This window comes from Apteryx mantelli, chromosome 3 (assembly GCF_036417845.1).
Source record: "Apteryx mantelli isolate bAptMan1 chromosome 3, bAptMan1.hap1, whole genome shotgun sequence".
In the NCBI taxonomy this organism is placed as follows: Eukaryota; Metazoa; Chordata; class Aves; order Apterygiformes; family Apterygidae; genus Apteryx; species Apteryx mantelli.
The window spans coordinates 57,558,976-57,572,976 of record NC_089980.1 but is presented as its reverse complement, the minus strand read 5'-3'; the positions used below and the strand labels follow the sequence as shown (position 1 = coordinate 57,572,976).

At 36.0% G+C, this 14,001-nt stretch overlaps 1 protein-coding gene across 5 annotated transcripts in view; it reads left to right on the top strand.

Moving 5' to 3' along the window:
- SIPA1L2 (signal induced proliferation associated 1 like 2) overlaps nt 1-14,001 on the top strand; it is a 182,978-nt gene that overhangs the window by 66,840 nt on the left and 102,137 nt on the right. For all 5 annotated transcript variants that reach the window (XM_067293459.1, XM_067293458.1, XM_067293455.1 and 2 more), the window contains 3 exons: nt 4,804-6,509; nt 11,676-11,809; nt 13,190-13,378. In XM_067293459.1, coding sequence (XP_067149560.1) covers nt 5,045-6,509; nt 11,676-11,809; nt 13,190-13,378 — 1,788 coding nt within the window. In that variant the 5' untranslated portion in view covers nt 4,804-5,044. The remainder of the gene's footprint in view (nt 1-4,803; nt 6,510-11,675; nt 11,810-13,189; nt 13,379-14,001) is intronic.

The following is a 14,001-nucleotide window of genomic DNA, read 5'->3' as shown; positions in this document are numbered from 1 at the left end:
CTGTCTTCTGCCTTTCGTCCGTGTCTGCATATTAATCAAAAGTCTGAAATATGCATATGAGAAGTAACCATTTATACTGTAGTACTTATAGCTTTAATTGTAAATTCGATGTATAATAATTTGAACCATTTTTTCACAAACTGTACTCATAATTTGTTCATTGTTACTATTTTCAATCCATTTTGCACAGCTGCAATCTGAATAAGTGGCTCAATTATAGTTAGTGTTATCCTTTGACATTCACTATGTTTCATGGAAAACTTTGAAAGAAATATTCTATTTAAAGACAATTATGCTTAAATATCATGGTTTTCTAAAGACTTTTGCATGAAAACAAATCCTGAAAGACCTAATTTTTCCTTTTCCATACTCCAGTATAGGGTAATAATTCTGCAGTGTGACCTCATAATCACCTGTCACAGAAAGGGCTGTGATATCATAGTTAGGTGTGATCAAAATTTCACACACAAATAAGTAGCATGGTTTGAAGATCAGGCATAGCCCTCATTTTGCCTCAAAGTGGGGTAGCTTTGATTTAAGACTCCAATTCAGAAACATTCTCTGCAACTTTAAGAAATAAATACTATTAACAGATATGCTAAAAATGCTTAAATCTAAAAATATTTACTGATGTGGTCTGTTTTTAAAAACAAGCAAAATGAAACAGATCAATTTTGAATTTGCATAAAAACCACATTATTGTATATTTTCCCCATAATTTTCCTTTTATTCAAGAATTACCTATTTTTTTCCAAGGGGAAAGCTTAGTTTTAGGAACTAAAATACTGCATCAGATTTGCTCTATAGGTTGTCTGATAAGGAAATTTGAAAATAAAGGTGATTTATAAACTATGTGCATTTCTACTTTGCACTGTTCTTTTTCATTGCACTTAAAAGCGTGGACCTGAAGGCAGAATTTTCTTGCAAACTTTGGATTTCCCATAACGTAGCCCTTATGTAACTGCTGCTTTTCTATCCTGGCAAAGTACATAATGCTGCTGGTTTCCAGCATGTTTCTCTGAAGGGTGGAAACTAACCAGAACTCTTTCAGCACAGAAAATGCTGAATGCAAATTAAATGTCTGATCTTCAGCTTTTGGCGTATTATTCCTGCCTATACTTGTATTTTGTCAAATTGCACTTCCCGTTTTTTAAGATTAGTAGAGCTTGAGAGTCATGGTTTATAAAATTGTTATCTTGATAAATAGTACAGAGATGAATGCTTTCATCCAAATTACACATTCTTTTTAGGATGATAGCATTACATAATAATAGGGGCAGATTTCCAGCTTCTTGATCAACAAAATGATCGCAGAAAGACGACTTAAATAATTCATTTCCGTCTATCAAGGCTGACATGAGGCAGGGTTACCGAACAGCCTTCTTTTGACAGGATAGTCCAGTAGTACAGTTCTTATTCATTGCTCTGCTACTGGCACAGGAACATTTGTGGGCATGTGTCCAGGTCCCCAGGAAACTTGGAAACATTCCATGTTAAAGAACTGTAACTGTGGCTAACAAACCAGCTGCTGTATTGAGCTCCAAAGGAAGTCTTTGTAGCTGTGTGGAAGGAACTTGAGTTATTTGCATAACATCCAGCAGCCTTAGTGGGAAGGATTGGCAGGAGCACAACAGCAGGGTAGGCATCCAGCTTTTATCTTTTGGCCATATCTGCCAGTGATTCCATTCTTAAATGCTAGGATGAGACGAAAAAGAGAGAAGTGAAGAGCTTGACCAAAAGGATTTACAGGTCTCAAGGGGAGGATATTCATGATTATATTGACAGCATTCTTTCTGGAAGTAATAGTTCATTAAATTCAACAAACAAAAGCCTTGTATAACAAAGAGTATCACCATCATCTGTAAGTGGGTGTGTGCAAGTCGCTAAGTTCTTATTACAGAGAAAGAAAAACTATTCAAGAAAAACAACAAATACAGGAAAATAGAGTGCTATTTATCAGCGTAGGTCAGCTGTCAACCAAAACACCCTCTTTTACTGAGTTACAGGAATTTACAGGAACGGCCAGTAACAAAACATGCACATTTTATATTAAAAATAGGCATATTTTGTCAGTTAGGCCAACTGCAGAACTTTAAAAATTAACATCAAAAACCACAATGCTCTATTTACTAGTATAACTTAAATATACTGCACAACTTCTTCAAATATTAGTATTTCCAATATAATGTCAATCTACAGTTCCATACCAGTCATTTCTTTGGTCATCTTTCACACCAACTGTAGTATTGACTGCTTTTTACATTGTGAAATAAAATAATTCTTTTAAATACTACCTTTTGCAATGTACATCTGCTTGAAAATGCTTGTACCATTAGTTTAATGAAGTATTTAAACTAACACCACTTCCAAAAGAAGCAGTCCTGCTTTCCTGTGGCCTTCAGGCTGTCTCCTGCCTTGCACGAATAAAGGTGTTTGTAAGGCTAAATGGCAAACCATATTGTGGATTTGGATTGCAAATAAACAAGGGGGAGGTGTCCATTTGTTGCCCTTCCCTCTTGACTCGCACCACCTCATCCCCAATTTGATTTCAACCTGGATTATATCTCTGATCCAGTTCACTACTTCTGCACAGATGCTTATGACAGGCAAACAGTTAACACTAGGGAAGAAAAGAATGGAATTGTTGCAGGGTAGCTGTTCCTGGCCTTCTGTGCATTTCCTCATTTTGTAAGAGATTAATTTTGATGTTAAAAAAATAGTAATAATTGTGTAGAGTAATGACTTCTATGAATGTTTTTTGTGTAGGAATAAGTAAGAAGTCTAGAAGATGTAATTCATCATAACCTCAAAGAAAATCAAATTAATCTTCAATAAACAGTTAAATATCTTTCCAGATATGTGAAATTGACCTTTCTTGCCCTCACTACTGCTTTATATTCTTGCAAAATCAGAAAGATGTTTTTGGAATAGTTTAGCCTTTCTTCAGTGGCAAAGTTTTCTTACATTATTGCTATTATGTAAAGAAGAATCAGAGACTATATAAAAAAAACCAGCACATTTTATACTGTCAGTTGCTCATGTTCATATATAGCCCACAGAAGTTTTTTTATATTTCATCTCTATAATAGTACTCTATAGTAATAGTGCCCCCCAAAATATTAGGCATATTGACTGATGTTTTCCTTTTTTGTATTATGTTTTCATAAGTCCATGTTTAAAAATCTTACGTGCTCCTTTTGAAAGATTTTTTTTGAACAGATCAATTGTTTAAACAGTTTTTGGGGTATTTTAAGGAACCAACACCTTTGTTTTAATTGACAGCATTGGCTGTCAGATGGAAGTTCTGGGGAATTCATATATAGTGAAAATTAAATGTGGTGATATGCTTTTATCAGTACTGTGATCCATTCTTGGTAATACAGTGACACAGAAACCATGTCAACCGTGACAATACTATAACTCTCTAAGTTGTGTTCATTAACCTGTGTCTGTAGAAAAGTCTTCAAGTTTGCTGTATCAAGCACACCTCAAATTCATATTTTTTGCTGACAGGCAGATAAAATACTGTGTGAAGTTTTAAGTTAAATTACTCCTTTGTTTTCTCGACACCTCCCACCCCCTTTATTTTTGAAAGGGAATTTTTATAGCATTAAATGTATGGAAAAAAAACAGTTATTTTCTGAGCTCCTCTTGCCACCTGATATCTTCCCTGGTATAGGGGGAGAATTCATATTTCAATCTAATTTGACCTGGCTTCTTATAACTTTCATAACTGCACATTATGCTTATTTGCAGCATCTTAAAAGATCATGATGTTGCTGTTTTTGCTCAAGGAAGAAAAGCTGATAAGGATACAGTTGTGTCTCATTTTTAATCTAGTTTTATGCAATGGGATAAAGCTCTGGCTCTGTCTGCAAGTGCATCTTCACAACACAAGTCATGGTCATGCTTAAGATCATTAAAAACAACTCAATTTTCTGATGTTCAGGCATTTCCAGTTTTGTGAGTTAACACTTATCAATACGGCTACTTTTTTTTTTTTTTTTTGAATTTGTGGAAGACAGTAATCATATGAAAGTAATCATGTTCTCAAGCATTGTGAGTGGGTATTTGTCTAGATTTCCAACCAAAGGAATATAATGTAGTAGAAACAATCATAACTGTTTTCCCCAGCTAAATAATAGTTTACACTCCAAGTAATGAAATGTAAAGAAATTTTTCTTTGGAAAAAGTGAAAAATACATTTATTCACTGAATTAATCATAGTGGAAAGATTACTGCACTCTAAAATGTTCTTTTTAAATGGGGCAAGGCATTTTTCTTTGTCTAATGACCCATCTGTTCCATATATTTTGCTTATGTTTTCTATAAGGGTATCTGCTTTCTCCCACTGCTGCATTTATCAGCCATTTTCAAGCAAACTTGAAAAAGATGTAGAAGCCTTAGAGATAATAAAGTTCTTTCATGTTATGGAAAAAATGGTGGCTAGATAGAGAATAGGCACCTAAGTTATTATCACCATTGAAGGAAAGGCAGAGAGCACTGGATGATTATATATTCTGTCTGGCAGAACCTGGTCTGCCATTCAGTGTGCAGGCACCGGCTGGCACGTGAGCAAGTATGTAGGTCCAAACTGCTCACAGCCTGCAGGCATCATAGGGGAAACTGGGATAATTGTGTTTGTGGGGATTTAGGAGACAAAGAATACAAAACCACGGAAAGCAAGTCTCATTGGTTCCAGTTTCATGGGGTGTTGTTTTGTATCGGTATCGGAGGCTTACTGTTATTGAGTATAAACATTTTAATACATTTTCTCTCTCTCTCTCTCTCTTTTATAAACAGATACAAGAAATTTGTCTGGATTACTGCTGAACTAAATGCTTCTGAACCGAAGGAAATGCTTTAAGATTGCTCTCCTAACAGAAGTTGTACAAAAATGGTATACTGAGGGTTCTGCTTGCTCTTCTGGGAAGACTGTAACTGCACTTTTATATTACAGTTTACTGCTCCATAAATGACAATGTAATAACAAAAGTAACAGTAATTTATGTAACACTAGCAGTTCCCCTCCCACTGACTGGACATGAGTGATCAAAGGCCTTCGCAAGAAGATAAGCACAAAGTTAGCAGATCTTCCTCGAAGTTCAGGGAGTCTTCAAGAAGCATGCAATCTGATGATTATTTTGCTAGAAAACTTAAAGCTTTGAATGGTAGCATGGGTCCTCCTGTTTCTTCAAATGCACCTAGCAAAACTGAAAATAATCAAATAAATGGTACACCAGCTGTGCCTAAAATGGGTGTTCGAGCAAGGGTATCTGAGTGGCCTCCTAAAAAGGATTGCTCCAAGGAGCTGAGTAAAGCTGCTTGGGAAAGTAGACCTCAAACCAGCTACGAAAGTGTTGGATCAATACTTCCAAATGGACAAAATGACCAAAGTGATGAGCAGCAAGAAGAGCTAGAATTGGAATTCACAGAGGGCAAATACACTATTGGAGATCTTTTTGTTCGTTCTCCTCAAAGAGGACTTCATCCCATAAGGCAAAGGAGCAATAGTGATGTTACAATAAGTGATATTGATGCTGAAGATGTGTTAGATCAGAATGCTGTTAACCCAAATACTGGAGCAGCCCTCCATAGGGAATATGGCAGTACTTCTTCAATTGATAGACAGGGCTTGTCTGGAGAGAATTTTTTTGCAATGCTAAGGGGATATCGAGTGGAAAATTTTGAACATAAAACCCTTGCTCCATTTGGATTTTCTGAGTTTTTCCAATGCGATCCTACAGTTTCTCCAAGTCTTCATGCTGCCGCACAGATTTCCAGGGGAGAATTTGTCAGGATTTCTGGCTTGGATTATATGGATAGTGCCCTGCTTATTGGTCGAGACAGGGAAAAATCTTTCAAGAGGAGACTAAAATCAGAAACAGTAGAAACTTCTCTATTTAGAAAATTGCGAACAGTTAAAAGTGAGCATGAAACTTTTAAGTTTTCATCTGATCTGGATGACAGGCTTGACAGAAATTTTCGTTCTTGGAACTGTCAGAAATGTTTTGCACATTATGATGTTCAGAGCATTTTATTTAACATAAATGAAGCAATGGCTACCAGAGTAAATGTGGGAAAAAGAAAAAATATAACCACTGGGGCTTCAGCTGCATCACAAACTCAGATGCCAGCAGGCCAAATGGGAAACTGTGAATCTCCTTTGGGAAGCAAAGAGGACCTCAATTCAAAAGAGAATTTAGACGCTGATGAGGGTGATGGGAAAAGCAATGATTTAGTATTGAGTTGCCCTTACTTCAGGAATGAAACTGGTGGGGAAGGAGATAGACGGATTGCACTTTCTAGGGCAAATTCAGCATCTTTTTCTTCAGGTGAAAGCTGTTCTTTTGAGTCTTCTTTAAGTTCCCATTGTACAAATGCTGGTGTTTCAGTACTGGAAGTACCAAGAGAAAATCAGTCAATTCACAGAGAGAAAGTGAAGCGTTACATCATAGAGCATATTGATCTTGGAGCATATTATTACCGCAAGTTCTTCTATGGAAAAGGTAAATTTTTCTCATGCAACTATTCTGAGATATGCATGCATTAGAATTAACTTGCTTATTAAAGATTTTTTTCTTCTCTGTAGAAAGACTTAAGTATTATTGAGGCTCTTGCAACATTTTATGAAAGTTAAGCCTCTTAATATCCCCCTGGAAGAGCAAGATTTAACAACCAGTGGGTTATAAAGCTCTGCAGTGCCTCCCTAAAGTCACTAAACATGGGGTAGTTTAATGTAGAAAATAATTAACTTCTCTGTACCAAACTTTCTGGGAGGGCAGGGGAGAAGGAAGATACTTGCATCCAGTAAATGCATTGTAATTACTGATACCCAGCCTGGATATCAGTATTTCCTAAAAGATATCTCCAGAAGAGGAGCTTTTATTTTTTGAGTCTTTTAAGCCCCTTCTTCCAGATTCTGCTGTCTTCCAGTGTCTCTTGGGGCCTTTCATACTGTATACACATGTATGTACTTCTGTCAGCACCTTAAGCAGAGAGCTTCTGATGATACCTGTTTTTTTTCAGCTTGAAGATGGTTGTTTTATGTCATTCTCCTATAAGCCATTTGCACGTTATTTTAGGATATATTCACACTGCAGAGTGCAGGGTACTCTTCTCAGCAGAGTAAACTAACTTACCTTGAATCATTATTTAGATAAGCAATTTACATTTTGTGATTTGCTTTGGCTGGCTGTAATCTCTGTTTTTGTGGGTGGGGAGAGCCCCAAAATACTTCTCTCTAGCCTTTCTGTATTATGAGTTACAGCTTAGTCTTTTGCTGTTATTAAAAGAAATTTGCTCTGTCCTTAAAAGATTGTTTGATCCTGCCTGAGTCTTCCTCAGATCGCACCTCTCTGCTTTCTAACTATATCTGAACAGCAGGAAATACTGCAGTAAGCACTGTACTGTACTGCTTCCTCTTGTGACACTTTGCAAGGGACTCAAAAGAGGATCCAGTACAGTGCTTGTCTTCACCATGCTGTGGAAACCTAGAATAAATAGGTTGTAAAAACAGTATATTTAAAAGGGAAGGAAGAAAGAATCTGCATTTGTGATGGAGGAGGAAGAAAAAGACCCATAGTTATGCAAGGAAGGGCAGTAAATTTGAAGATTCAAAATGGTTCTTAAGCTAGATAAGTTGTAAAGGATGAGGTGTTGGCAGAGTCCAGGTGGAAGAGAATGAAGGGAAGTTTGAGACACAGAGGTGACATATGTTTTGAGGGTCTGAGGGAAGAAAGGATTGGCTTTGATGTAAATGAAAGGAAAGTTGTTAATGGACAAGGTGGTAGTGGAGGAGAAGAAAAATGGACAAAGACAAAGGTTAAGCCAAATATAAGATAACTTTTTTGTGAAATGCTTTTAGAATAGATGAGTTACATGTTCCAAAAGGGCTGAGCATTTTTTGTGATAAAAAATCTTGTAGGAGAGATAAAGAAAACATAAGCAATACTTAAAACCACTTTAGCATACTATAAACAAACTTAAAGACTTTTCTGGAATGCTGATACAAAGATGTAATTAGTTTTAATGAACTTCTGTTCTGGTGTTACATATATATGATCTTCTAACTAGAAATAAGGTATGTTTATGTTAAAATAGTATTAGAAACATAAGAAATATTATCTGAATTTTATCCCATATAGTAAAATATTGGGAAATTTGAGCTGTTATTGTCTACATTATCAACTGTTCTGTAGGTAGAATTCTGCAAGAGTAAATATCATATGTGACAAATAATGTTCAGTAATACTCTCACCTTTACAATGATATACAAGACATTCCCTTTTTCATGTTGTCTTCCTATAGAGCTGTAACAGAAGCTACATGAGAGAAATCTGCATTGGATGGCTTTTATGAGGGGAAACAGCAAGTTAGGCAAATGTGTTGATGGAACCAAATAGTTCATTTTCAGTATCTATTACCAAAAGGAATAAAGCATGCAGTATAAAGCATGCAGGGAATCTCCAGGTTGCTTCCAACTGAACATGGCTCTCATCTAAGCAAAATTTATTTTAGGTACAGGAGAGAAAACGTGCATTTTGCCTTGGACACTAAAATGTCTTGCTACAGTGCTGATCTCCTGTATAAGAAAAAGTGACATTTATATGCACACTGAGTCTTACTTGATGCTCTTCCATGACAGTAAAATCTCCTAGCTGATTGTTCATTGAATTGTAGATTTAATAGCACAGTTGAATTTAGCAATATAATTGTGGAAGGATGAAATAAAAATTTAGCAAACAATAGTCACTTGTTTATAAAGACATATGCAATGCCACTGATTTTCTTTGCCTTTAACAAGATATCTGTGAAAGAGAAATAACTTTCTGCATATTTGATTTAGTTCACAGTTTTATAATTGGCACTTGTCAACGTACAAGTTTTATTTCTGTTTTAAGATGCATGGAAGAAACACCCTGGCATGTGCAGCACTAATTATTCCCTTCCCTTTCAAGAAATGAGAGATTTGGAATTCAGCGTCTTCTGAAATGAGCTGTAGTTTTTTACTGCATATTTATAAGCTTTGTAACTATTGTTAAAATCAAATCCAACATGACTGATGTAAAATATGTTAATGTTTATGGAAAATATCTTCTCAGTTTTCAGTTAAGGTTTGCAAAAGCTAGAATGTTTTATTTTATCTCATGGTTTTGATTTATTAGTAGTGTCCTCTCCTGAACTATGTTTTTGTGGGATAAAAGAAGATGGGAGGGGAAAAAAGGTATTTTAATTTTTAAAAGGATAATTGAAACAAGTTTTTATTATCATTGTCTATTGCCTTTTTGCAATTATCCTCATAATACCCAAGACTGACTGTTAATACCATGCATTTTATTTGTGGGATGCTTGCAACCACTTGTTAATATGTTACTGTATCTATCCGCTGATATGAAACTGAAGAAATGTCTTGGAAAGAACTTTACAGGATTAGCAGGCTCACAATATTAACTCAGTTTTGTATTCTGCAGCTTTGAGACAGCCTCTTTTCCTTGCAGATTTAATCTTACAAATATGAGGTTTGCCCAGTATAAGTAAGACCTTTTATTGGAAGGAAAGTTGTCCATTATTCTTCAAAATTAAAAAGTTAAAAATAAGGGATATTTTATGATCTGTCTTTAAAGAGCTAGAAAATAGCTTATTTTCCTCTTCTCTCCGATTCCTACTTTTAAATGAACATAAATACATCTAAATGAACATAATGATTTTGTACTTTAACATTCAGTTTAAAAAAGTGCCTTGAATTAAAAATCTTTTCCTTAAATCCTGGAATATCTGTAGCCATGTAGCCAGTTTTTTTAATTTACTTCAGCTTCTTGAATCCCATTCTTGAAACTGGTTCACCAAGTGTATTTTTAATATACATTAGTAACTTCTTTGGCTTTGTATCTCTCATGTCTATCAAAGTCAGAAGTCTACCAAACTTGAATCTTTCTGTGTAGTAATGCTGTAGCTGACAAATCTAGTAACTGTGGAATAACCGTTTCTAGACTTGCATCAAAAGTCTAGAGTCTAGAGGCCATATGTGGCCTCACAAGTGCCAAACAGAGAAGGAGAATAATCTCTTCTCTCGGCCTTCGGGCTGCGCTCTTGCTGACGCAGCCCAGTATGTGGTAAGCCTTCACCTCTGCCAGAGTGCAGTGCTGACTTCTGTGCCACCTGCTGCCCCTAAGGGCGCCCCAGTCCTTTACTGCAGAACTGGTCCTGAGGCAGTTGGTCCCCAGCCTGTGCTGATATGAGCTTGTCCTGTTCCAGATACAGGACTTTGTTGTTGACATTTGTGAGTTTTCTGTCAGTTCCATTCTCCAAATTGTCAAGGTCCTTCTGAACAGCAGCCGTACCCTCCAATGTATCAGCAGTCCCTCAAGAATTCTGTCTTCTAAATGAACGTGCTGGGAGTGCATTCCACCCCATTGTTTGGATCAATATTAAGCAGTACCACCACAACTGTCAACTTTGGATGAACCCTTTAGTAACTGGCCACTAATGAGAATTCATTTTACTGATCACACTCCTTTGAGGCCAGCTGTCCAGTCACTTTATATCTGACTTGTAATCTGTGTGTCCAAACTATATCTTTTCAGTTTAGCTACAGTGATACTATGGGAGACTGTGTCAAAGGCATTGCTAAAGTACAAGTAGACGACATCCATTGCTCCCTCGTCATCCATGAGCCAGTCATCTCCTTATAGAAAGCAATTGGGTTGGTCAGGCATGATTTGCATTTGGTAAATCTGTGCAGGCTGTTCCTAATCGACTTTTTGTCCTTCATGTGCCTGGAAATGGCTTCCGTGAGGATTTGTTTCTTAATCTCCATGGGGACTAGGGCATGAAGGTGACTGGTCTGTAGCTTCACAGATTCTTTTTCTTGACCTTTTTAAAGATGGATACAATATTTGCCTTTTTTCCAGTCATTAGAAACATTTGCCACTCACTAGCACCTTTCAAAGATGACGAAGAGTAGCCTTACAATGACATTGGCCAGTCCTTTCAGCACCCTTGGATTTATCCCTTCTGGTCCCATGGGCTTGAGTATGTCCAGGTTGCTTGATCTTCCTCTTCTGTAGGTAATGCTTCACTCCCCCAAAACTGTGCCAGTTGGCTCAAGGACCAACCTAACAATTCATCATAGATTGAAAAGTTTCTATCCTCAGTTCAGTTGTCAAAACTGAGTTGCTGCATGAAATGTTAAAGTTTTGAGTAAGAATAAGAATAAACTGAATGAAATGAAAGAAGCTAACCCTACACAACACCTTATTTATTTGAAGACTCTTAAATACTGCAGCTTGATACAGTTTCTCTGAACTAGTTCATCACTGCATAAGAGAAAAAAATGATTATTGCATAGTAGCAGTTTTTAAGCAGTTGCAGTTTATTATGAGTTATATGATATGACTGACCATCCTGATCTCATCAAAATTAGCAGTTTGCGATTTCCACACTTGCTATGCAGTACAGAAGATCACAAACCAGTGTATTGACAGACTCATAGCTCAATTAGAGAATTTGTGGTTTTTAGTCAAACTTAATTCAAATGCTTAAAAGCTGTTGTGTGATCCATGGAGATACAACTAATACTTTCCTTCTCACAGCAAAATTTTTTGATGAACATCATCTATGAGACACATACTTCATTCTTCTCTTTTCTCTTCATTCCTTCTGTTTTGCAAAAGAGCATCAGAACTACTTTGGAATAGATGAAAATCTTGGACCTGTAGCAGTCAGCATCCGAAGGGAGAAGGTTGAAGACTTAAAGGAGAAAGAAGGATCTCAGTTCAACTATCGAATAGTTTTCAGGACAAGTGAGGTAAAGTTCTTTCATTCATGCTGCAAAGGAATGGAAAAGATAACTTAAAGCTTAGGATAATAGTTGTTTCTCCTTTCATTTGTCTATGGATAGATTATTAACTTTGAAAGGAGATCTGTGAATGGGAAAGGGATATTTCTTATACCATTAATAAATATAGCTGGCCCCTGGAACACAATTTCTTTCTTCTCTGCTACATAAAATTCTTCACTTTTTGGATGGACACCCAAAAGGAGGTTCGTTGGATGAAGATGTATATATCTACAAAGGTCAAGCAAAGAAATAGATGATAAGAACAAAATCAAAGATAAGTTTGGATCCAGGTGCTTGATGTTTCTTGTGATAGGAGTAAAAGATGCAGAAATTTAGGAGGAAAAAAAAGGAACGGAGAAATATGAAAGCTAGTATTACCACTTAAGTGAATTTGTGTATCTTTGGTTTCCAAATATGCTTTATTATAACTTGTATTTTCTGTGAGGAATTCCTTTTTCGTATACTTCTCTTGTACATACCTAATTTGTGGCGGGAATATTAATGTGTTAATAAATAAATGTTGAAAGAACACTTTTCAAGCCTGACCATAACTTCTATTTCAGGTGAATTTGTATCCTTTGCAAAAGTAAATTCTTCTCTATCACAGCAATTAACTTTGGTTTGTATGTAAATGTACAATGTTACCATTGTAGCAAGCAACTATAAGCTTTCATAATCTGTTGGACTTTTGCCTTCTGTTGTCGTTAGGAGACACAGAAGCATTAGCTAGACTTCCTGATATATCTGGGCTCGTGTGTTTTTACTGAACATATGTATACATAGGTTTTTCAGGCTAGATTTTTCGTTCATTACTCAAAAAGGTGTGTCTATATGTATGTGGGGAGTGGTGATTCAGCTGGCTAACTTCTAAGCAGCATTTCTCTTGTTGCAGAATCCAATGGGGATAAAGCATTGTAGTTTTAAAAGCATAGTGAACGGGATAAAGCTGCTGTTAGCTGTTGCTTACTTCGCCTAGCCAACCTCACATTCAAACTACTGTGTCTGCTGGAGTAGTGTGGCATTATAACTAACAATTTTTAGTTATCCCAGTGCTTAAAAAAAATTTTATTTTCAAAGAAGAAATAGAAATTAGAATAAGTTAAGATGATTATCAAGTAATTTTTAAACAAAAATCGTACTTGTCACTGAGAAAATAAGAGCCTGTATCCTCTTTGTTTAAAAGTAATTTGCTAATCTTTGTGCAGGTTTAAAAAAAAAAAAAAAAGGATGTTTTTCTTCCCACTCGTTCTCTCTTCCATACTTTTTTTATCACCTGAAGATCATATCTTTAAAAGTCATCGTAGTATTAGAATTAAGAATATTTTATATGGTTTATCTTTACTGCAGCTTACTACACTTAGAGGAGCAATTTTAGAAGATGCTATACCATCCACTGCTAGGCATGGCACAGCAAGAGGCCTGCCTCTCAAAGAGGTACTAGAATATGTAATACCGGAGTTGAGCATTCAGTGCCTGAGGCAGGCTTCCAACTCCCCCAAAGTCCCTGAACAGCTGCTTAAACTGGATGAACAAGGGGTATGTAGCATATGACTCTCTTTAGAGACTTAGCTTGAAAGATTAAGTTTTTTTGTCTTAAATATTTTGCTGGTGATATTAATAAACATGGATCTATGATACAAACTGATCACTTCCTTGATTTTGGAGATATTTACCCTCAGCTGTGTATTTTCATTGATAAAATGAGGTTTGCTTTTCAGCATGGCAGTATGTAATGGTATTATGGTTACAGAAATCATTTTTTTTCTTTAATTGTATTTAAAAATTAGAAATAATAGACTTATTTTCTAAACAAATTGTTTTTAAAATACTTTGAAATTTAGCAAAACAGGAGTAGTCTATAAAGGTTCTCTTTAGACCAGAGAGTGAGAAAAATATTACAACTAAACTTTTAATTCATGTAAGAAGTGGTTTTTACAATCTGTATTTGCCCTTTTGTATGATGAAACACCGAATGCAAATGAAAATAAATTTAATGTATTTTATTAATATTGATTTTAGGTAGAAGAGGCAAAATCCTGAGGATATAATGTGTTAAGTCTCTGCATCTAAAGTTTCACAGTTTCTTTCTTTTTCTCTCTCTCTCTCCTCCCCCCCCCCCCCCCCTTTCCTTAACACATTAACACTTTCTGATTCACTTG